Source organism: Canis aureus, chromosome 17 (genome assembly GCF_053574225.1).
Source record: "Canis aureus isolate CA01 chromosome 17, VMU_Caureus_v.1.0, whole genome shotgun sequence".
Taxonomy (NCBI): Eukaryota; Metazoa; Chordata; class Mammalia; order Carnivora; family Canidae; genus Canis; species Canis aureus.
Window position 1 is genome coordinate 51,721,337 of NC_135627.1, and position 26,323 is coordinate 51,747,659.

Sequence of the window (26,323 nt, forward strand, 5' to 3'; positions counted from 1 at the left end):
GGAGTCAGTTTGGGATGCTCTCTCTCCCTCTGCCCCCTCCACTCACACTTGCTTTCTCTCACAAAAGAAAATACCTTCCTAGCCCACATACAAGCAGAATTAAACAATTCAACTTGCAGATTTTTTCCATTATTGTCATATAGGTGACTAATAAATCACCCATTATACACCCAACTCATAAACTTGAAGGAGTTACAGCATGACATTGTAGTCTGACAGATCCAGGTTCAAATCCCTACTGCATCACTTATTACTGGAGTAAATTTGGGCAAAGAACTTAACTTTGGCCTCATTTTTCTGATCTGTAATAAGATGGTATCACTACTTTACACGGCTGTTATATATGAGGTAGTGTATATATAGCACTTAGTGACACCTGGCCCATAAAATGTACTAGTACAGAATAGCTACCCTTTTATTGCCCTAATGGATTAGCAATATATAGGATTTTAGCTTGATTTGAATGAGGGCAAGTTTACTGAGGTAGAAAGAGAGGCTAAGAGTCAATTTCAGAAGCAAGTCACGAGGATGACCCAAATAGTAACATTTGTGAGTAAATCAGTTATTTCCAATTTGGCAACAAGTTCCCAGATTATTTCCAAAATCAAATCTCCTGATGTAAAATGAACCTATAATAGAATATGCGGGGTTGGACACAAAGGAAACAAGATCAATGTTGATGATCTCTCATTTAGAACTACTTATAACTCTTTCTGGCACAGGCACCATTATTCTGTCTTTTTAAGCTTTTATTACCTTTTTATTTATTACCTCTCCTTGGTTCCTCCCAGCCACAGATAACATAAATCCATATTCTTATGAGACTACAAGATAGCAGGTATGAATGTATAAAGGTAAACTTATTTAGAGCTGGTTAAAAAGAAAAGTAACTCTCATAACAAACCACCTACTCAGAAATTTTCTGAGTATTTCTGGAAATGTCGGTAATAGCTGTAAGTCAGAGGGGTACACACTAATCTGGACAAGGAAGATCCCAATACAATTAAAGTGCATTAGGCAGACTGGTAAATTAATAGGCAATACTGCTCTGAATCAGTGGATCTCAGAGATCAATGACCTACTCTGTTATGTAGATAACAGAGCAAGGAGAACAGGAAAAGTAAAATGGGTAAGGACAGCTAAACAGTATTTAAGTAATAAACTAAATTTAAACTTCTGGGTTTAAAACTGGGTTAAATTAAAACTTCTACCTATTTATATTAATGCACTGACATACTCCCATTTTAAATATTTGAAATATATAAGATTTATAGATATATATTTATAAGACAGCCCAATATTCTCCCTTGTTCTATATAGTTAGCCTAGGGAGACAAGAATCATTCAATATTCTAAAGTTCGTGAATATCACAAATCTAAGAGATTACAATGCTTTTAAAAATGCAGTTATGAATGCAAACCATCCTTTCTCTCCATTCCGTATAAAGACAGAGAAAATCGGTTATTTTTTTAAAGTGGCCTGTAATTGCCAATGCTAAAGACTGGACTTTGTTATAGGTGGCAACCAACGCTAAATGGGTTAAAACATATGATAGAAAATTATCAAAACTGACCCTGATGTTTAAACATGTGGCACAGCCATCTGAAAAATTACTTGATAGAAGAGTTCAAAGAAGTAGACCATCCATTCAAAATTCTTTGAAGACTGAAAATTCTGGGAAGTCATCAAGGTGCTTAACAAGGTGATTACAAAAATCAGGAGAACAGATGAAGAATGTAAGATTAAGAAAGATTATTCTAGGACTAAACCTTAAAAAGGAAAATAAGAAAAACTAAGAAAAAAATGTACCTTATGAAGAAACAAAAGGTTAACCAGAACACAGGAAAACCAAAATTTAAGAATTAAAAATGGAAATCTAAAAGAGAGACCAATTAATAGCTGAGAATATAGAAAATAAGGATAAAGAGGGCTCTTAATCAAAATGATGGTTTGCTGTTTTATTTATTTTTTAACTTTCTGGAAGCTTATAAATCCTCATTATCTAGAAGAGTGAAAGAGAAGCAGTACTTCAGAGTGTTACTTTAAGGCAACAGTCTAACCTACTTCTCATAAGTCCTCCCTTCTTTACCCATAATCTATTGTACTTGGACCAGGTCCATTTATAGTCATGTATATTAGAACTTCATTTGGCTCAGGGAAAACCTGAATCCCAAACATTAAGCAAATCTAGCCAACAGATAAGCATACTTTACATATAATGTATCCTTTTAAAGTACAAGCAAAACTAGTAAAAATTTTTTTAAGCAACTTCTATTACAATAGTGTCATTCCTAAGAAAGAAGTTACTTTTAAGCCACAGAAATGTATCTTATTTAGAATCATACTTTTAATTTTAACTCTAAGATTCTAAAGATTATTTACAAATAAAGGAATTAAGACGTAGAAAGACTAACCCTGAAGATTATTAGTGGCAGATATTTGCTGGAGCTAGGATTCTTGTCTCTGGTGTGGTGCTTGCTATATGCCCAACTTACTGTATCTGTAGCAACAGCCTCCCTTACCACCCCTCAGGACTAATGGTACTAAGAAACTGTGACATACAAAATACTAAAACTACTATCTAGTTTCCTTAAAGAGAAAATTTGAGAAATTCATACAAGCAAGAACTTAATTTTGCCTTTTCCTTCAGTGCTGAAGAACCAAAAAGGTAGTCTGTAGCTCTAAGTGGGCAAAAGGACAAGTGAAAACTCCCAGGTGCTCAACAAGCTGTAAAAGGTTTGGGCAAGGTCAGATACCACCCCACCATCATTTTCTTCATGAACTTTGCTACATTTCAAGTCAAACGACTAGATGGAAGGGATTGAATTCTCACTCTTTGTAAAGATGAACCAATGGCTGATTCACCTTTGGTTCACCCTATCCTCAGCTATGAGGATGTAAGAATGCCTTGCCACACTGTGAGACCTAATAGACACCAACCTCAACAATTTAGCAATTACAGTCAAAAAGCAAAGTCAGACCCTACAGGTCATCAATGGCCTATATTTCATAAAAGCTTAGACTGCAAAGAATTTTAATCATAAAACACTATTTTTCTGTCTCAAAACAGTATTTATAATTTCAGTAGTCATTCCATAATCCTTTCATGAATGTTAATTTCTCTGTTGATTATAAGCTCTTTGAAGTTAATGATGTCTTTACTTTTTGTATTCCTATGGTATCCACTTACTCTAGAAACAGAATATATACTAAATATATACCTATTAATTTACTCTCTCAGCAGCTACCCTAAACCACTAAAACCAAAGTAATCATGGGGATGTGAGAAGAAATACTCTAATAAAGGAGGAAAAAATAAAAAAGGCAACAAAATCCCAACACAAAACAAGCCACTGGTAATTTCAGGTCTCCTGATGTGGCAAACAAACAAAAACCCAGCAAGAAGTAGAGTTGGGCTTTCCTAAATCACTCTTTGGCCCAATTTCACAGATTATCCTTCAGTATAGATAAATTTGCAGCATGTTAAACTCAGGTGTCTTATGTTTTATACAGGAATTTAGAAGGTAAGGACCAAAATCTCAGTGTAATTACAAATATTTCTCATAAAAATAACCAAATAGGAATTCCGAGTGATAATTTCTCAAAGTTCTCATTACAAAACTTAAGAAAAAGGTAAATAAACCAAACTTCTTCATAGAAAAATTGTATTTACAACTCCATCCAAAAGCAGTTTTTAAAAGCAAACAAGTAACACGAAAGTTGAAAAAATCTATGCTCACCCAAAATTGCCAAATCTAATAAATTATTAACAGAATACTCCATCAAAAATAAGGCAATAACCCAAGATATCCCAGTAATGATTTCTCCACTTTCATAACTAGGTAGAACTAATCTATCTAGTAGCAAATGATACTTCATTCCATTTCAGCATGTCTGAAATCCTTAAGGACAAAAGTGTTAAAATATCATCTTCATTCTTCATTAGACTCTTAGAACACTTGAAGGAAAATAATTTCTAAAGCACAAAGAGGTAAAGAGGTATAACCTTTCAAAAAAATACTCAGAGTTCAAAATTCAAGAATGCGATATTAATACACAATGGGCATTAGGTGAATATATGTAATACAGTGATAGCAAATTAATTTATTTAGTACTTTTTCCATTCCATATCATCAGGAGGGTTGATTTCAACTTTCCTTTTACCTACATCAGACCAGTTGGTACTCAAAACTGTACCACCAGACTCCATCTGCAATAAGAAATAAAAATAGATTAATCTCTGGGCCATATAGTCAAAACAGAGTATTTTTCTAAAAATGTTTCAAACGTAGTGTTCCAAATATAAGCTATGTTTGGCTCAATACAAACACAAGACAGTACCACGATTTAATCTCAGGCTTATCAGAGAAGTTACCAAGCTCTATAAAATTTGAAAAGGAAACTCTAGACTAGTTAGGTAGAAGTATTATGTTCATACAGTGTCAAACAAAGCACATCTCCCTCAGCTAATCAGCATTGAGGTAAACGTGGAAAATCTACCTTTTGACAAAAATAAAACTGGCTCCCCAAGAAAATGATTAATCTCTTTTGTTAAGGACAGTAAAGAGCAGGCAAAGTATACTCTTTCTAAACTAGTTGTATAGAACTTTAAAGATCCTCTTATTCATGCTCTGTGACAAATATATAAGGGAATGCTGGAATTTTTTCAAATTAACGTGCATATATCTAAGAACATAAAATCTGTATCTCAGTAAAGAACTGATTATCTATTTACCATCTGTAGAATATACCACCTACCCACAACCCTAGCATATTCGTACAGACATTTAAAGAAACTGTGGACATTTGTTATATTAATGCAATAAAAATTAACTGACTTGGATCACAGCAAAACACAGTGTGAATTATTCAAATTAAACATTTTTACAAAATCAGCTGTGCTGCTGGCATATGTATATGGTTACAAACCCTATTACTCTGGAACTTCAATATAACCTCATGCCCAACACTGTCAAGCTCCCTTACATGGATTGCTTTGCATGGGATATTCTTCTCCACCCATTTTCTTTTTGCCCCATTCTTTAGCTATCCTGTAAACATATCATTTCTCTGTGGCCTCCTTTGACCCTAATCAGGACTTTACCTTTATAGAATTTGTATTCTGTATGAGCATAATTACCATTAATATAATATGTATCACACTACACTGTTAGAATTTTAAGGGTCTGCTTTCTTTTATCTGTTTCCTACCCTTAGTTCCAACTAAAGCTGAGAGCTCCTACCAGGCAAGGAACATATTTTACTAACAATTATATCCTAGATCTAAGCACAGTGGCTGGGCATACAGTGACTTCAAATAAAATATTGATATATATATGTTTGTAAATATAATGTGTTGAAGCATGTGGGAATAGACCTATTCTTACCTGAATGAAACTATAGTGTATGTTTTAAGTAACACCCTTCTTTCATTAAGACAGAAGTGTATATAAACACGTTAGCAGTGAATAGCAAGAGCCCTGTGCTTACCTCACTGAACACACTGTGTATAAAGTTGTATAATAGTTGTATAAACATCTTCTCCCATTAATATAAACCCACTAACACCCTAACCCCTAACCTTAACCTGGACCTGGACCCTAATCCTAACCTTAAACTGAGCCCTCTGGAGAGTTCTCTAAATTGCAGATACCAGGCATATATCCTCATCCTGGCCCTAACTCTAACCCTGCCCATAAACCCTAACTTAGCCCTAACCCTACATCAGAAAAGAAAAAAAAAAAAAAAGAAAGAAAAGAAATGGTTTACATATACAATGGAATACTACTCAGCCACAGAAAAAGGGGATGAGGGATCCCTGGGTGGCTCAGCAGCTTGGCGCCTGCCTTCAGCCCAGGCCGTGATCCTGGAGACCCGGGATCAAGTCCCACGTCAGGGTCCTTGCGTGGAGCCTGCTTCTCCCTCTGCCTGTGTCCCTGCCTCTCTCTCTCTCTCTCTCTCTCTCATGAATAAATGAATAAAATTGTAATAAAAAAAAGGGGGGGATGAAATCTTACCATCAGCAATGGCGTGAATAGAGCTAGAGAGTGTTATGCTAACTGAAATAAGTCAGAGACAAATACCATGTGATGTGATTTCACTCATGTGAATTTAAAAGAGCAAAGGCCAAAAAAAAAAAAGGGGGGGGGAGCAAACCAAGAAATGAACCCTTAACTATAGAAAACAAACTGATGGGTTACCAGAATGGAGGTTGGTGGGGCCATGGGTTAAACAGGGTATAAAGATTAAGGAGATTAAGATTAAGGATTAAATAGCAAGTATTTGTCATGATGAGCACAGGGTGATGATACACGGTACTGCTGAATCACTATTTTGTATATTTAAAACTAGTATTACAAGAATGGTAACTAACAAATTTAAATGAAAACTTTTAAAAATCTTAAAAGGGATAAACTCTACATAATAAACTACTCCTATAAAGATTATAGGAAGGAGATTTAGTTTGTGATTTGGTGTTTACTGATGACATTTATTTCCCCCTCTTTCCTTATGGATTGCAGTGTAATTTAGCATTTCCCTCTGATTATTTCGTACATGTCGGTCTTTCTGTCCCAAATTAGACTGGAAGACCATAGATGACAGAGTCTATTTTGTTTTCCCATAAGCACTTGGTATGTTCCAGGTGGCTTGTTTCAGGAGTATATATGGTTCAATCACTATTAACAAAGCCTCTGTATGAAAATGGATGCAAATTCTATAATCCATCTTTGAAATTTCACACACTGCCATTCTGGCTAGTACACTCTTAAAAAAGGTCAATATTAAAAAAAAAAAGTCAATATTGAAATTGACTTCCCTTCCTGGGGATATAGAGTAGGTGTACTTTATCCTATTCTTCCCACTAAGTACTACTAAAAACTTTAGACATTATACATATGTAAACAAACATAAAAAGACGCTAAAAGATGAAGGGAAGAAGACAGATCAGCTAGGGATCTTGGGAGCCAAGGAGCAACATAACATGGTGGTGAGTCCCCTGGGTTTTCTTTTTTGCCTCATGGCTTAGAGCTGCTGCTAAAGCTGGAAACCCTAAAAGGTGCGCGTGTGTGTACACGCGCGGGCGCACGCACACACACACACAAAACTCGAACAGATACCTGGTTTCTCTCTCTAAAGGATGAGGAAAGATAAAAAGACAGCTTAGGAAGACAAACGTTTTAGGCTATAATCATTCCATTGCAGCTAGACACCACAGGGAAAAAAACAAAAAACAAAACAAAACTGTGGCTCCATCCTCACGCAAGGCCAGTAAACACCGAGTGAGGAGCGTAGACTTCCATCCATGCTAGGCTATCATGAACCATCTCCTCTGCCACCCATGGTGTCAGTGAAAACAACACAGATATGATGGTACCTATCCCAGTCCCAATATTAACAAGAAGATGCCCTGGGATGTCTAAGGAGGCTGACTAGGGTGCCTTGATTTCTACCTCCACCTAGCAATAATGAGGCAGTGCCTTCCCTTCCTTTGCCAGAGTGGCTGGCAGAGAAAGCCAAATAAGGTGGATGGAGGGTTTAAATAAGATCCAGTCTCACAGCAGAACATGAAAACATCCAGGTTTCAACTGAAAATCACTTGTTGCTGAAACATCAAGAACCAGGAGAATTTCCATTTCAATTTTTTAAAAAAGAAGACAATCAATAGATGATGAGATGAGAGAAATGTTAAAATTATCTGATAAAGATTTTAAAGTAGTCATAGTAAAAATGCTTTAACTAGAAATCATGAACTGGCTTGAACCAAATGAAAAAAAAAAAAAATTCAGCAGAGAAAAAAAGATATAAAGAGCCATCAAATGTTTTAGAATTAAAAAGTACAATTGACATGAAAAGGTAAATGGATAATCTAAACAGAAGGGATATAAAAAAGAATCAGTGAACCTGAAAAACAGGTATAATAAATATAGCTAGTATATAGAGCAACCACTAAAAATGCTATACAAAGAAGAAACACTAAAAATATTAAAAATAAAAATGGAACTAAAAAATATTTAGATGCACTCACAAGAAGGCAGGAAAAACAAACACAGAATAAAACAAAACGTAGACTTAAAGTCCTAATATATCAATAATTTCATTCAATGTAAATGATCTGGATACATCAATTAAAAGACAGAGATCGGCAGAAGAGATTTAAAAACATAACCCAACTATATGCTGTCCCCAAGAAACTCACCTTAAAACAGTAAAAATCTATTTAAATATGATACAGACAGGATGGAAATAAAAGAGTGGAACAAGAGATGTCATGCAAAGATTAATCAAAAGATGAAGGCTTGGCTATATTAATATCAAAGAAAATTGCCAGAGCTTGAGAATAACATATATGTATGATAAAAAGGCCAATCCACCATGAATATACAGCAATCCTAAATGCATATGCACTTAACAGAGCTGCAAAATATGTGAAGGAAAAATTGACAGAACAATAAGACAATATCAGCAAGGATACAGATGAATTCAACAAGAATATCAACAAGATCTAACTGACATTTATAGAAAACTCCTTCCAGCAACAGAATACACTTTCTTTTCAATCTAAAAATAAACTTGAGATAGACCAAAAGCTGGGCTATAAAAAAAAAGAATGTAGATCACATGGTACAGTCTCAAATCACAATGGAATAAAATTAGAAACCAATAATAACAAGGTAACAGGAAAATCTCCAAACGTTTGGAAGCTGAACAACATACTTCTGAACAATCCATGTGATGAAGTTTCAACTGAAATCAAAATACATATTAAACGAATGAAAATATAATATTAGAATTTGTGAGAGACAGTTAAATCCCTGCTAAGAGGGAAATTTACAGCATAAACACACACAATAGAAAACAGAAAGTCAAATCAAAAATCTAATTCACATCTGAGCAACCTAAAAAAAACAGCAAAATAAACCCAAAGCAAGCAGACAGAACAAGTAACAGATATGAATGAAATTTATAATAAAAAATTGAAAAAATATATCAAGTCAACAAACAGCTAATTTTTCGAAAAAAAAAATAAATGTCAGTTAACACTGACAAACCTCTGTATCATGAATAAAGACAAGAAATTATCACCATAGGAATGAAATGGAAAATTATTACGGACCCTGTAAATATCAAAACAAAAACAGAAAGAAAATACTACCAACACTGACAACTTAGACAAACTAAATAGAATAAGATGCTCAAAAACACCAACTGCCACAAATTACTCAATACAAAATAGATAATCTGACCAGTCCTATCAGCTATTAAAATAATTAGGTTTGTAATTTAAAATCTTGCTCCTCCCCCAAAAAATATCCAGGACCACATGATTTTCACTAGTTTAAAGAATATTTAAAGAAAAATTAACACAAATTCTACACAATCTCTTTCAAAAGAGAATATAGAGCACTTCCCAATTCATTTTATGAATTTAGTATTACAGATACCAAAACCAAAGATAGCACAAAAAAAAATTACAGACCAATATCCATCATGAAGAATATAGACACAAAAATCCTTCCAGTATCTGAAAATAGAATTGAGTAATATATAAAAGGAATTATATATTCTATGGCCAAGTGAGGCTTATTCCAAGGATGCAAGGCTGGTGGTTCTAGTAGAAATACCGTGTCATCATATAAAATCATCACTGTTACAGGTTAAAGAAGAAAAATCACCATCACTTTGATCCATGCAGGAAAAACATTCAAATTCAAACAGTAAACAGCTAGCTGTGCAGTGTTGGTGGTATAGTGGTAAGCCTAAGAGCTACCTTCTGAAAAGTTAACCCTTCATGATAAAAATCTCACACAAGGGGTAGAGCAGAACTTCAACCTGATAGCATCTGCAAAAAACGTACAGTAACACTTTACTTAATGATGATAGACTTGGTTTTCCCTGAAATGTCCACTCTCACCACTCTTAATCAACATAGTACTGGAAGTTCTAGCCACTGCAATACAGCAAGAAAAGGAGATAAAAATCAGAAATATGAGAAATTAAAGGTCCCTATTTGAAGATATGACTGTCTACATAGAAAATCACATATTAATTTACCAAAAACTTTCCTAGAGTAAGTGACTTTAGCAAGGTCACAGAATATAAAATAAACAAAAAAACCAACAGTATTTCTAAATACTAGCACATGGACACCACAAAGTTAAATATACAATACAACTTAGAATCACTCAAAAAAAAGAATACTTAGGTATATCCTGCAAAACATGTTTAGGATTTAAATGTGGAAAACTGCATAATGCTCATGAAAGAAATCAAAGATCTAAATAAATGAACTGGCAGATTCAACACAGTAAAAATGCCAATCTCTCCAAATTGATATACAGTTCAGTGCAATTCCTAACAGAATATTTTGAGACATATAGACAAAATATTCTGAAGTTTATGTAGAAAGGCAAAGGAACTAGAATACCTAAAAAAAAAAAAAAAAAGAACTAGAATACCTAAAACAATTTTAAAAATGAACAAAGTAAAAGGAATGACTCTTCTTCCTGAATTCAAAACTTACACAGCTAAAATAATCAAGACTGTAGTATTAACAGAGGAACAAACATATAGATTTATGAAACAAAAAACCCAGAAATAGACTGAGACAAATATGCTCAAGTGATTTTTGAGAAATGCAAGAACAACCGAATGGAACATAGACAATTTTTCAGCAAATGGTTCTGGAGCAAAAGAACATGCACAGGCCAAAAACAAAACACGCAAAAAACCAACCTACATCTAAACTTTATAGAAAAATTAACTCAAAATGGATCATGGACTTTAATGTAATATGTAAAACCATAAAACTTCTACTGAAAGAAAAATCAAAGGAGAAAATCTTTCAGATCTAAAACTAAGAAGACTTCTTACACTTATTACTAAAAGCATGATCCATAAAAGGAAAAACTGATAAATAAGACATCATCAAAATTAAATACTTTACACCTCTGCAAAAGACCGTTAAGAAAATGCAAACTACAGACTGAGAGAAAGTATGTGCGAACTATGTATCTAACAAAGACTTGCCAGATTCGTGGTTCCAAGAGTTAAGGAGGGATGGAGTGGGAGGAAGTGGGTATCACTACAAGGGGAGTCCCCTGTGGCAGTGGAAATGTTCCGTTATCTTATGTCAAGATCATGGTTGTGACACTGTAATTCTGCAAGATAATTCCACTAAGGGAAACTGTGTAAAGGATACTAGGGATCTCTCTGCATTATTTCTTACTACTGCATGTAAATCTCAAAATAAAAAATTTAATTAAAAAAAAAAATTTAAGTCAAAAGTGAAAAGCTCAATCATGGGCAGTTATGACATGGTAACTTATGTGGACTATGAGCCTCAAAGACACTAACTAAATACTAATTTGAATATAAATGCCTTAAAAGAAGAGAGTGACATTTCCAAAGCTACTGATAAAAGATGATTACAACTAAAGCAAAATAACCTAGTTCTACAGTGATATCTTGCCATTAAAATCTCAGACCTTGAGGCCTAATTCAGGTGGTATTTACGTTTGTCCTAGCACAAAGCCTTATTCCCTTAATCAACAAACAAAATTATTAACAAACCAGCGAGTAATTAATGTGCAATTTCTACTTTCCAAACACTGTTCTGTCAGTTTCCTAACTATATTCTTCTTTTCTGACACTGAGGCTATCTATGGTTTAATGGAAGCTCCTTCAGCCATTGTGATAAAGCCGACTAAAGTAATCAGAGTATTTCTTAAGCCTTCCAAGTTCTAACTCAATGACTAAAAAATATTTATTTGGAAAAAATAAAGCAAGCAATAGCTTGCTTCTCAACTCCCCCACAAGTTTCCAACTTCCTCAATAATTACTCTAAGTTTAGAGCAGGAAGAAATGTTCAGATGAAGCCTATTCAAAAAAAGCCTCCCAACTACAGTATATGCAATTTGGTTTCAAATTGACTACTTAATCTTTCTTTTAAAATTTCTGAAATTTGCTACCACAATATTTTTTTCAAGTTTATGTTCTTACAAATGATTTGTTCATGGCACGTTTCACTTCATCAGAACCATCTGAATAGATCTGCTGAAATAATTTGTTTAAAGCTGCATCTCCCTCCAACTTCTCATTTTTTTCTTCTTCTTTGATCTCACCAACCAATTTATCCCAATTTCTTGTATAATGAGATGACGATGGATATAAGTTCTTTACATCTGTGGAGTAAAAAAGAAGTGATTAATCAACATGTGATGATTATGTCAAGAATATGTAAACTTTGTGACCATGATACATAGAACATCTCAGCAAATAGTTTAGGTCACTGAATTTCATATTTATAATAAATGTCTTTGTGATATATACATCAATAATCAGATCTACACTTCTAAAAATTCAATCAGCATAATATAAAATCTGGGAATTTTTTTGAACAAAATAATCTAATAAAGGGTACATTTTTGGTACATTATGCAAAATTAGATTAAAAACATTCTTTGTGCTAATGAGGGGACTGAACAAGAAGTATACTGGAACTTTTATATTTACAGAAAATAGCAAAGATAGTACAAACAATTCTAAAAACGGTGCTTTTTTTTTAAATGATGCTCCATTAAGAAATTTCTCTTATAAACAAGATTTTAACAAGTATTAAAAATGTGGCTTCTTTTGAGGTGCTTCTCTATCTTTCAGAGTAGAAATAAACTGAAAATGTAAGTAATTATCCATGCCATTAGACAGTTAAAACTCCATCCTCTCCCCAAATTAAATATTAGACTGCCTCAATAGGAGATAATAAGGAATTCTTGAATGTTGAAAAATACACCATGTGATCATCTAGAGTCCAATGCCCACTCACACACACATAGAAAATAAGTGTACTTGTAGGGCACACTGGGGTAAATGAAGCCTACTTGCAGCCAGAGAGACTACTGACTGGCCTAGGGGCTCAGGGCACCGCCAAGGCTACCTTAAAGACTAAAGGAATCAAGATCATGGAATCCAAATAATTAAAATAATCTATGTAGTAGCTGTAGAGCAGTTCTATTCACTCTCCAATGGAAACAATGCAGGACACAAATGTGAACCATGTACATAATTTAAAATTTTCTAATAGCCATGTTACTAAAAAGAATCAGGCGAAATGCATTTTAATAATATATTTTATTTAACCTAATATATTCAAAACAATATCACTTCAACATGAATCCATATAAATACATGAAGACATTTTATGTTCTTTCCTTCATACAGTTTTCAAAATCTGGTATTTTATACTGCTAGCACAACTCAATCCAGACTAGTCATTTTCAAAGGCTCAGTAGGTATATGTGGCAACTATACTGGACAATGTAGCTATACAACTTTAAAAACACCCGATTCAAAGTTTTCCTATGAATACATCAGGACAAATTAAATGTCCTTCCTTCCATTACTGCCTCTCTATATCCCTTTCCTCAAAACATTTCAGAAATAAGAAACTATTAACTGTTCATTGTTGTTCCATCCCTTCTCTTCACCTGTAAACCAACTTTCTCCTTGCCTATCTCCCCCAGCAAAACCAAACCAAACAGCACCCTACAGTTTTTTTTAAGAGTAAGCATAGTTTTCCGATCTATCCTTCCTCTACCAGGAATCCCTGCTCTTATCATTTACGTGCATTTTCACTAGTAACCAAAGGAAAAAAAAAATGTGTGTCATGGTAAATTGAGCCTAAAAAACATTGGTTTAATTAATCCTTATGCTGACTCCCCAGAAGAATGAGAACACAGGTTCTAACCTCCAATTTACAGATAAGAAAACTGGCCCAGACAGGTTAAGCAACTTACCCTTATCTGCAAGTTTCTAGCTTGCAGGACAGAGCAATCTGACAAGCAAAGTAATTCCATACAAAAATATAACAGAACAGGAGGAATAGCATCTGAAATATCTAAGGCACTGAGTTTAGAAAAACTCTGCTCAGTAACACTAAAGAAATCTTTATATTTAATCTCAGAAAAACTATAACACCCAAAGATGGTGGAAAAACTACTGAGGGATGGATGGGTAACCTAACTTCTTTGTTCATGCATTATAAAAGCAAATAACTGCAAAATACTCCTGTCAACAGATAATCTTTTCCCCCATTGTCAGAAGATGTAGCAACAACCAACATCACATACAAAGTTTAGGTAAGAACCAGATCCAGACCCCGAAGACGAGGGTTAGGCTTAAGACCATAAAAACTGCTGGGTGATCCTAAGCAAGTTGCTTACTTATAGAAACTGTAAAATAGGGCTGCCTATTCTAGAGAGCTGCTGTTAGTATTCAGTGAGATACTACATTTAAAGAGTTTCTTTAAAAAATTGCTTTAAGCTATAGATAAACCTCAGCCCCCAAATCTCTGGGAGTCAGACCCAAAAGAAGCACGTAACGTCTTTCCTATGTCTTTCAAATAAACTGCGAAGCGGAAGCTTAGGAGCTTAAATACCAATTTTAAATATTTCAACCCTTAAAAATTATCTGTTGATGTCAATTTCTTCGTTTTGCTAATTATACTACACTAGTTGTGATGTTATTATGCAGGGAAGCTAGGTGAAAGGTATATGAGAACCTGTATTATTTCTGTAACTTCTGGGGCACCTAAAATTATTTCAAAATAAAAATAAAATGAATAGTTTGTTGGCTAACTCAGTGTTTTCTATAAGATGCCACAAGGAAATCTGTTTTTTGTTACAAAAAGTAGTGAAAAATCTAAAAGTAGCTGAAATACAATGTTAACTCATTTTAGTGATCAAATCCGAATATTTAACCAAAAAGAAATTTCTCTCCTTCATCAATGAGGTCACTGCTATAAAATACACTCTTAGGTGTAGTTCTAGGAGTATCTAACAGGTTAATTATCCCATTAGAAAAACACCTGTCTATTACATATGCTTAAAACTGAACATAAAGTAGTCTGTTCCTTACATGATAAAAACAGCCAACCCTAGCTTTCCACTCTTCTCTGAGGCTTTTCTTAGGTTTTCACGACCTGTTTGTAAGCACTTCTTTAAGAGTAATATAGAAATAGATTAAGTATTTTACTCTTTAAGAGCAATATAACAAAATGGGTTAGATATTTCAGCAATATAGTGAAATGGGTTAGAAGCCCCAAAATACTAGGAAATGACCTGACAATATCAATAGAACAGAAAGGAATAAATAAAAGGGAGAGAGAAGAGGAAAATATTTCAGCAGAATAAACCTCTAATTCATTTACAACTCAGAAACAATAGGCAAGGGCAACACACAAAAACAACCCCCAACTAATGTCATACACTGAGGAGGTAAACAATATAATCCCAACCCCCTCAGAGTTTCTGCTTCCATTCATTTGTATTCTGAGTTTAAGAAGTTAGAATCTTCACATGAAAGGCTAATTTGTATTCATTACAGAGCAATCTTATTGCACTCAATGTACCTTTTCTGGGGAACATAAATAATGAAAGTAGAAAGAATGCTCATTACTATTTAACTTCAACTATATAAAACATTGCGAATTTAAAGCTCATCAAGGCCAGAAAACAAACCTGCTATGAACTGTTTTGGTTTAGGCACATCTCCTTGCCCCTCTAGCTTTTCCCATCTCACAGCCTCTGTCTTTTTCATTTTAATTTCAATCTGGAGGAAACACCAAATAAAATTTATTATTCAATGTAAAATATACAGAACAGTAAAAACAAATGCAATTTCCTTAAGTCATAAAATTTTATAAAAATTAATAGTGCCCTTGAGATAACTTTAAATTATACATAAGGTTAAATGCGAAGAACTTTGAAACATGTTGTTCCTACTTAAAAGCCACCCTTCAAAAACAACATATACATACTATAAGCTATAGGTAAAAGTCTTGAAATCCATATGCTTTTTTCTTCCAGTACACTGTTCTCAACCAGGGGTGATTTGGCAATGTTTATGGATATCGTTGCTCATCACACCTGGGAGGGAGTTAAGGATACTACTAAACATCCAATAACATAAAAAGAATTTTCCACAAAAAAGAATTTTCCAGCCCAAAATGTCAACAGTGCCCCCTACTGAGAAACCCTGATGTAAAGGAATTACTTCAGGGATGCCTGTGTGGCTCAGTGGGTTAGGCCTCTGACTCTTCATCTCAGCTCTGGTTGTTGAGATCAAGCCCCTAGTCAGGCTCTGCACTCAACAGGGAGTCTGCTTCTCTTTGTTTCTCTCCCTCTCTCTCTGCCCCTCCCCCTGCTCACACTCTCTAAAATAAATTTTAAAATATCAAAAAAAAATATAGAAGAATTACTACATTTGCATGTGTATTAACCTATTTGAGAGTGGACAGATTTGTATCATTGTGTAAAAATAATACAACAAATGCTAAAATTTTTATAATTATTCACTCTATAATTATTAAATACCCAGTATGAGCAAGTTGTAATCATCAGGGATGTGGTGGATTTTTTTAAATATTAAAGAAACATGTTCTTGACCATCTGGAAGTAGGTGAAATACTAGAAGAAAGTTGATCAAGAGTCAAATAAATGTTCTAAAAGTTTAGCAGAGATCACATCTAGGTGTGAAAAGAAAAAGTTTCAGCACACCTTGAAGAGCTTTGAGGGGCAGAAGCATTTGCAACGGTGGAAGGGAGAGGTCTTCAGCCTCAATATGAACAGCCTAAAACTGGAGCCCTAAGGTTTCAAAGGACACAGTACATCAGGGAGTACAGACAGACAAGACCAATTTGTCTCAAGTCGTCTAGGATTTATGTTAGAACAGTAAAAAATACAGATTAAAAAGGTGTAAGGCAAACTATGAAGAGCTTCTGAATGCTAAACTAGCTTCACTTATTAAAATGAAATATTAAGAGCATCTTCAACTCTCTAATCAAGGCTGGTCCCCTAGAGTCTACCCTTAACTCTAACACTCACAGAGCACCTTCATCTACCTTTAGTTTTCCTTATTCAAATAATACTCTCCCATTTTTAGCCTAGCAAAATCAGCATTTATAGTTTTTTTTTTTTTTTTTTAAGATTTTATTTGAGAGAGAGCGTGCACGTGCACAAGTGGGGGACAGAGGCAGAGAAAGAGAGAGAAGCAGACTCCTCACTGATCATGAAGCCTGACTCGGGGTTACAATCCCAAGACCCCGAGATCATGGCCTGAGCCGAAGGCAGATGCTTAACTGGGCCACCCAGGTGCTCTAGCACTTACAGTTTACTAAACATAATTATTATGCAACAGTTGAAGAGCCAAAATAGAATTTTTTTTTAAAAGATCTTATTTAGAGACAGAAGAAGTGTGAGCGGAGGGAGGGGCTTAGGAAGATGCAGAGAGAAAATCCCAAGCAAGCTCCACACCCAGCACAGAGTGTGAGCTGAAATCAAAGTTGAAATGCTCAACCAACTCAGCCACCCAGGTGCCCCTCAAAATAGAATTTTTTTTTTTTAAATAGAATATTCTATTTTTTTTCTAAGAAAAGGATTTACTTTTGTAAATAGGAAAAAAAAAATCAAAAGACAAATGTAACTAAAAGACAAGCCTATTCACGCTGGTTCTTTGAGACTCCTTTAAATCAGATAAATCACTCCAACTAGCAATTACTGGTAATCTACCACTTGCATTTAGTGATAGAATCCTTAAAATTTGCATTTTAAAATACCTTAACAAAAGACTAACAGAGAAATCTGCCAATACTTTTAACCAGACATGAAGTGATGGTATAGAAGGGGTGTGATCTCTGAGTATATGTATTTTCTTTAGCACAGAAATGTAACAAGAAACTGTTTTCATAATGAAAAACACCATGAAACAAATGTCACTGGGAAAGAGGCCAAAAGTACAGTATTTTTAACGTAATTTGTGTTTAAATTCTAAATAAAAGAATTCTCTAAAATGATGACTAATTTTTATAAAATAAAATACTACCAATATTTTCTCATACATAGTATTAAGTGATAGTAATTCAGTAATTTGAACTTGTCACTGCTGGAATATTTGTCAAAAAAGGGCAAAAATCTAATAGCTGGCAATGACACAGCAAGCAGTTACTGAAAAGGGATATTATCACCCTAAAATTTAAAACTGCATCTTGCTCCTTTTTCAACTCATCTGGAAATGAAGACTTGGCAAGCAGTGTGTACATCAACACTAACCTTAACTAACCTCTGCTTCAGGGCACCCTATATTCATACCTCATGTTCCTATACTTACAATGTCTATAAAAAGTTCCTTGTTTCACCTAAAGAGCAGCAGACACTAACATTCACATCTCCTCAAAGCCACTATAACCTGAGTAATTGTGCAGCACGAACAAAGAAGCCTTTGTAAGGCCAAAGTCAAAGCTTAGTAAAAACCCTGAATCAAGTGAGACAAGTTGACCTGAACTTAAAATTATATTTAATCCATTCATTAAAATAGCTGCACATAATAAACCACACTTAATTAGCTTTTTAAAAAAAATAAAAGTGGGGGAACTAATTTCCTGTGACTTTCTTTTTACACCTATTTCACTTTCAGTGCTTATATATGCTTTTAAAAATGAGGTTTTAAGTTTTCATGACTTTGGCAGGTACCTCTAAAGTTACAAGCCCAATTTCAGATATTTTTATTCCAACAATTAATAAGCTTTTCTATTTGCATTTAACTCAAAACTCATTTAAAAGTTAACTTAAAACTTTGGTTTGAATGTTCCACTCATATGCACGAGGAAGGCTTTCAATAATATCCCAAAGCAGTACACAGATTACTAGTAAGAATCCCTGCTCTTCCAGATTATTATTGTTCAATGTTTTGCATACTACCATCCACCTCTAAATTCTTTACACAAATACTTTTTATATTTAATATATACTTCAAACTTCAGATTTAAAAGGAAGCCATTACTCCAAAAGGGACAATGGCATCCAGACACCACATTCTTAGGAGAGGGGTTAAGCTCCCACTTATTGCCAGATTGACAGTGAAGACATCTTTCTCAGAGACTAGAGAGCTGTGGCAGTTTACTGCTAAACTTCTTTTTCTTCTGGCAAAGTTTTGACAACCATCTCTTTCAAGGCTATAGTCATTAAGTAATTGTTTCTGACCTTTAGGATGTAATTTTCCCAATGTTCTCTTACTCAGCTCTTTGCACACTTAATGGCTGTATCTAACTGCTTCATCTGAAAAGAGTAAACTCGGTCTTCCTAAAGCCATACTGCACATCCACCATTTTTATTTTTATGCTCAAATCATTTTAGTCATTTTTTAAAATGCAGAAGACAGTAATTAATGACAAAAAGCTGAAAACTCACCCAAATTCTAATATCACAATTCAAATATTTACTGAGAGCCTACTCTGGACCAGGCACTGTGATAATACATATAAGAATACAAACACTGTTCTCTCTCTTTTTTTTTTTAAGATTTTACTTATTTATTCATTAGAGACACAGAGAAAGAGACAGAGACACAGAGAGAGATGTAGGCTTTCAGCAGGGAGCCCAATGTTGGACTCAATCCCAGAACTCTAAGATCACACCCTGAGCTGAAGGCACTCAACCACTCAGCCACCTAGGTGTCCCAGACTCTCTTCTTCTTAAAGAAAGTAATGAGAAGAGATAGTCCCATAAACAAAAAATTGCAGTATGTATCACCTGTAGTGAAAGATCTCAATATATAGGAAAACAGTCTAGCTTCCTGGAACTAGGCCATATGTCATTAGTAGTGAGAATGAATGATTATTTTCTCAGCTCTTTTGTATTTTTCCAAATTTTCTATGATATTCATTCATTGGATTTATAACCAGAATAAAAATCTAAGTAACCAGGATAAAATAATAATAGCAGTAATATTTATTGAGCACTATTATATACCTTGCATGCATCATGTACATTACCTCACTTAATAGAACAATTCTATTAAAAAAAAGGAGATTACCATCCATATTTTATAGATGAGACAGATAAGATATGCAACTTGCTGGAAGTATTTTACTGCCAGATGTTTTACTTATTTCCTGAGAAATAAGCAGAGGTTGAAAACAAGACAAAAACTATCAATTGTGTAATTTCAGTGAAGAGTCATAAATAGGTGCTACTTATTGGAAATATGACCACGAACAAGTAACTAATCTCACTGAGCCTCTATTTCTCCCGTAAAAAGTGATTAATAGGTTCTACTTCATTTAGGGTTCTTATGAGGGTTAAACGAGTGCTCGCTTCAGTAGCACATACACTTACAAGAGTTAAATGAAACCATCTATGAAAAGAACAGAGCACTGTGTCTGGCAAATAACTGACTGCAATTACCATTATCTTCATCATTATAATTAGCTAAAAAATCTGGACAAATTATTTAACATCTCTGGGTTCAGTTTATACCTGTAAATAGATGATAAAAATACCTACACATCAGGCAGTATTTGTGAGGATTACATGGGCTAATATACAGCAGTCAAAACAGTTACCTACTACAATTCTGCACAGGTCAAACAGTATGGGTCTGGCTAAATAAAATGCAGACAGTGAAATATTTGTTGTAGAATACTTAACGGCATGAAACAAATTATCCAAAATGTGGGCCACCTGGGTGGCTCAGTGGTTGGGCATCTGCCTTTGACTCAGGGCGTAATCCTGGGGTTCGGATCGAGTCCCACATTGGGCTCCTGCGGAGAGCCTGCTTCTCCCTCTGCCTATGTCTCTGCCATTCTCTCTCTCTGTCTCTGATAAATAAATAAGTAAAATCTTAAAAAAAAGATTATCCAAAACGTACAGCTAAATTTAAAAAGAAAGCTATAAGGGTGCCTGGGAGGCTCAGTCAGCTAACTGCTGGGATCCCAGCGTCCTGGGATCGAGCCCTGCATTGGGCTCTCTGCTCAGAAGCCTGCTTCTCTCTCTGCCACTCCTCCTGCTTGTGCAGGGATGCTTGCTCTGTATCAAATAAACAAAATCTTTAAAAACTAAAATAAAAAGACAGCCATAGACATTGTATTTACAGTAAAATCCTTTTCTTTTGAAAATATATAAATATGCATTAGTAGAGAAGGTAGCAAGAATATACTTCAAAAACAATTTGTAGATTATTGGGAACTAATTACTTATCAAAAAAAAAAAGCCTATTACCTTCACCACTGTATCAAGAAGACATAAAACATGGGGCACCAGAGTGGCTCAATCAGTTAAGCATCTGACTCCTGATTTTCAGCTTCGATCATGATCTCAGGTTCACACAACTGAGCCCTGAGTTAGGCTCTGCACTTAGTGTGGAGTCCACTAGGGATTCTTTCTCCCTCCCTCCAGGCCTCTCCCCCCTGCTCACATGTGTTCCCTCTAAAATAAAGAAAATCTTAAAAAAAAAAAAAAAAAAAAAAAAAAAAAAAGATACAAAGCAATCCCAAAACCCCTACATCTGTTTAAAAAAGCAGTAGTATCCTGCCCAGATTCCCCAACTCTATCACATCATCATAATCAGGATTTTTCTATGAATATTAAGAAAAGGAATTCACTCTAAAACTTCTCAAATTTTATTTAGTTAAGAGGGGAGAAGGGAGCTATTGTCTCCAAGAAAAGACACACATTTTACTTCCCACAATTCCAGTTAAAAGCCTTTGTGTTTTATATAGATATAATACAAAAAAAATTACTTTGACTAAAACTAGGAATAGAAGATCATTTCTTTTTTTATTTTATTTTTAAATAATTTCTACACCCATGTGGGACTTGAACCCACAATCCTGAGACTGAGAGTCACACAATCCACCAACTGATCCAGCCAGATGCTCCGAAGACCATTTCTACAAGGGTGAATTTACTCCAAAGGATTTTGAAAATTCTAATTTTTGAGGAGTAAATATTCTTTAAAATGAATTATTTCATAGCATCGCCATCACTGAAGTTATAATCCTGGGATTGTGAGTATAGTGTCATGAAATTAACAAGACAGAACAAAAGAAACACTACAGTTTCTTAATAAAGAAAATGAATTAGGGATCCCTGGGTGGCGCAGCAGTTTAGCGCCTGCCTTTGGCCCAGGGCGCGATCCTGGAGACCCGGGATCGAATCCCACATCGGGCTCCCGGTGCATGGAGCCTGCTTCTCTCTCTGCCTGTGTCTCCGCCTCTCTCTCTCTCTCTCAATGTGTGACTATCATAAATAAATTAAAAAAAAAATTAAAAAAAAAAAAAAAAGAAAAAAAGAAAATGAATTAAGGGCAGCCCGGGTGGCTCAGCAGTTTAGCGCCGCCTTCAGCCCAGGGCCTGATCCTGGAGACCCAGGATCCAGTCCCACGTCAGGCACCCTGGTGAAGCCTGCTTCTCCCTCTGCCTGTGTCTCTGCCTCTCTCTCTGTGTCTCTCATGAATAAAATCTTTAAAAAAAATGAATTAAGAGGCAGATATTAAAGCTGGTATTCAATAAAAAGGTAGAAATAACTATCAGAGGTACTGAAAAAAATATGAATTCTGACTTGGAAAAACATATATATGACATTGTGAAATATTTGATTAAGATATGCTATTTCATTAAGAGTCCTACATCTTTTATTTTCATTGCACATTATATTTCACTTAAATTAATAACACTTAACTAATGATTATACATGAATATGCAGCATTTATTCAACCTTGAATATGGAAAAGAAAAAAATGGATTCTCAGAGCAAATAAATAGCCACTTTAAAAAGCATAGATTTTACAGAATCTCTAATTTAAGCAGACTTTTCTAAGCAGAATCATCCTCTTCTCACATAAAGGAGTCAAGACATGAATACACATGACGAGTAAATTACTTTTTCTCTTAGCATCATCACTAAGTAAGCCTCAGTAACCCACAAAATATTTTATTTTCAGTATTATAACAATCTAAGCTGTATGAAAAAAGATTCAAAACTTTCATTCCTTTTAAGATAAAATTAAGTACAATTATTTCAACTGTACAATGCCCAGGGCTAGACATATTTAGCAAATGCAACACTTTTTTTTTTTTTTAAGATTTATTTGTTTGAGAGAGAAAGAGAATGTGGTGGGGGCAGGGAGCGGGAGAAACAGCCTCTCCACTAAGCAAGGAGCCCAATGTGGGGCTTGATCCCAGGACCCCAGGATCATGACCTGAGCTGAAGGCAGACACTTAACACCAAGTGAGCTACGTAGGTGCCCATGGAACATACTTATACTAAAAAATTACTCATTGTTTGTAGAGTTAACTGGAGCATTCTCTTTTGGAGCATATAAACACACAAATATGATATGCTTCTTATCCTCACAGACTAAATGCAAGAGAAATAAAATGTTTACATAAACTACTATACAAAAAAGTAAAGTAGTTATTATGTAGCACTTAAAGAAAGAAGAAAGGGACAAAACAGCAACTGGGAATACAGCAGAGGGGCAGAATGATTTGAATCAACAAGCACTCAAGAGTCAAAGGAGAATAAAGAATGAGAGATAACAGGGCTTTGTTAACATCCAAAATTCTAGCCACAAAGACTTGTGCATTTATCACCACATTCTATTTGTCCATAAATTAGATGAGTAACACACACGTTTTTTTTTTTTTAACACACACGTTTTTAAGTCATTTACAGTCTAGTCACATTAATCAGTTTCCATTTAAACTACTTCAAAAGAACATGCATTAACAACCTGTTGATAAAAATATGTACAAAAATGCCAAACTCATAATTTTCTGACCTCTCAAATCTAGCTAGAGTTTTGTGGTTGATTATTTACACTTCTTTTATTAAACAAATTCTACACTATGTGGATGGGGTCAGTAAGACTAAAATCTGGCTTAAGATTTTATCCCTTTTTCTCACTTTCTATCATCCAAACAACAGTTTCTTCTCTCCACTCATAATTTAACAGCGCTGTACTTTATAATCTTCAAATCAGTAAGTGGCCAAATCACTTCTAACTAGATGCAAAAAACTACCACTTCTTAACTTTGCACTTGTGCTCAAATGCTCTGCAGGTATTGTCTTCTTTCTGTAGGCCCAGTTATGAAATTCTCCCGTACACGGGCCAATCCTGAATCTATTCTAGGATAGGAAAATTCACACATCCTTAGAACTAAAACTCAATAGTTACTAACATAGAATGTTGTAAGACGTGTATAAAGGTGTAGTGATGGAAAAAGTCCACTCATATCATCTGTTGTCATTAATTCATTATACACCTTCATACAATTTTATGGATGAAAAATTTCAGAGCTCACTTAGTCCGTATCTCTCATTTTTAAAGAGTGAAATTTAGTCCTATAATAATTTTGTAACTAGTCTAAATTTATAAGGCAAGCAAAGAGCCAGAGTCAGATTTTTTTATTTTTCAACTGAGTACTTGTCCAACTTAATTATACTATCTGCATCTTTTGATCAGTATTTAAAACGTTACATGAATTTTAATTCTATTGCATATTTTACTTCTTTTTGAAAATATAAAGAAATCTAAAAGTTATATAATTACTCAAAATGTAATTTAAATTATATTCATTATTTTATCATAACAAAGTATTCTAAAATTCAGCTTAGTTAAAAAACAAAGAGCAGATTCCTCTTCATAGTTCATATTTTTGTGTGAAGGTAGGGTAACAAAGTATTTGTACGTACAGACAAGTTCAAGAGAAGAACATTGTTGGTATCAAATCTTAAAAAGAGGCTTTCATCTTTTTTGAAAACCTCTTTAATAAATATTATTCCAATCTAAGTATACAAACACTATTGAGGTTAAATTGATTTTTATATTCCATTGCCCTAAAATATAGGGAGGGGAAAACGGTTACTCAAAATTTATGGTCCTTATTTACCTGTCCCTTTGAATTTGAAGATATGTGCTTAAAAGGATCTATAGGCTTATAATCACATGGGTGATTAGTTGACCAATATTTCTATATATTTAAAGTATTACTACTGACAACTCTTTTACTCATTTACTTTTAAGTAATTTCTACACCCGATGGGGGGTTTGAACTTATGACCCCAAGATCAAGAGTTTATGCTCTTAAAACAGAGCCAGCCAGATCCCCTCGCTACTGACGACTCTTTAAAAATTGTCTTACCTTTGTCGAAAGTACTTTAAATGTGCTCTGTTCTGGTATTATAGGATGAAGAAGTCTCAGTTTCAAATTGTAATCCTCTCCAGAAGGAAGTTTCACCAAAGCAGACAACTAATAAATACAAAATTAGCAGCACAGTTCATAAATTTATATAATGAAACATAAAATACTTACACTGAACATAATTACAGAATTTCAATACCACTGCAGATTACTTTAAACACTTTATACCGAATATCAGATTTAAAAAATGCAAAACCATCCTTTCTACCTGATAACCTTTACATGGATTCTCACAGACATAATTAAATAAGCAGAAAATAGTATGTTTCAAACATGTATATAACATTTAGTCTCTACAAAACTTAAGATATAAGAGCAAAACAATACAATTTATAACAAAAGAAAATATTCATATGCAAAACACTTCTACCACTAAAGTATCATTAAAGTTTTCTACTAAATGCTAAAAAAAACAAGTTATTAAAGTCACACTAATTTAATGTGGTTAAGTAAATTCTAAGACCTATAAATCATACAACAAATAAGACCTTTTTCATAAAGTATACCACACAAATGTAGCCAAATCATATATCTTACTAATGTTTTTTATATTTATCAAATTCTCCTTTGAATTTTAAATCTAAAGAAAAAGAAAACAAACATCTAGCTATAATCTACAGTATACTTTAGTCTCAAAATGTAAAATCATTCAGGCTGAAAAGCAATGCTTCAGATCTTCATCAGCATTCTCTATGTCTCAGGAAGAAATGATATATCTGATATATCATTATATATATAGATTATTGCTATAGATTATTCTCCAATATACTATATTTGCAAATAATTTAATCTCAAAACAAAAAAATGGTTCAAAGATTATAATAACCTCTTTTTCTGAAAATTCCACATTTACATTATTCTTCTGAACATTCTTGATCATAAGTGTAATGATTACTTGAGATTCTGTTTGATACCAGTCATACCTATTAAAAAAGAAAAAAAAAACACCTCAGAACATCTAATTTTCTTAAAGCTGCTGCTTTACATTTTGACAAGATTAAAAACTACAGTCTGATAAACAACAAGAGCTCCACCTTGAGGAACAAATTAGCAAAGCAGATAGTGAGTCACAGAAACAGTTTTATATAACTAATTTTCTTTGATCTGTACTAATGAAAAAGAACAGTAGGGTATGATGCCTCAAACCTTTCCAGGAGACTTAAATACATACATGATTTTCTGGGTTCTGATTTATATCTCTAATATTGTGCTTAAGCTAATGCTGAAGATGAAATTTACTCTTAACAGCTAACCGTTATATCATTAATAGCATTACACTTTCATTT

At 34.1% G+C, this 26,323-nt stretch overlaps 1 protein-coding gene across 4 annotated transcripts in view; it reads right to left on the reverse strand.

Moving 5' to 3' along the window:
• Positions 1 to 3,649: 3,649 nt before the first annotated feature.
• The window catches only part of SUGT1 (SGT1 assembly cochaperone of MIS12 kinetochore complex), a 41,379-nt gene continuing 18,705 nt past the window's right edge, over positions 3,650 to 26,323 (reverse strand). For 2 of the 4 annotated variants that reach the window (XM_077855512.1, XM_077855514.1), the window contains 6 exons: positions 25,864 to 25,960; positions 24,978 to 25,085; positions 16,555 to 16,641; positions 15,517 to 15,607; positions 12,002 to 12,183; positions 3,650 to 4,211 (listed from right to left, as the gene is read on the reverse strand). In XM_077855512.1, the coding sequence (XP_077711638.1) occupies positions 4,110 to 4,211; positions 12,002 to 12,183; positions 15,517 to 15,607; positions 16,555 to 16,641; positions 24,978 to 25,085; positions 25,864 to 25,960 (667 nt within the window). In that variant the 3' untranslated portion in view covers positions 3,650 to 4,109. The remainder of the gene's footprint in view (positions 4,212 to 12,001; positions 12,184 to 15,516; positions 15,608 to 16,554; positions 16,642 to 24,977; positions 25,086 to 25,863; positions 25,961 to 26,323) is intronic. The other 2 variants (XM_077855515.1, XM_077855513.1) reach the window with 1 other exon arrangement.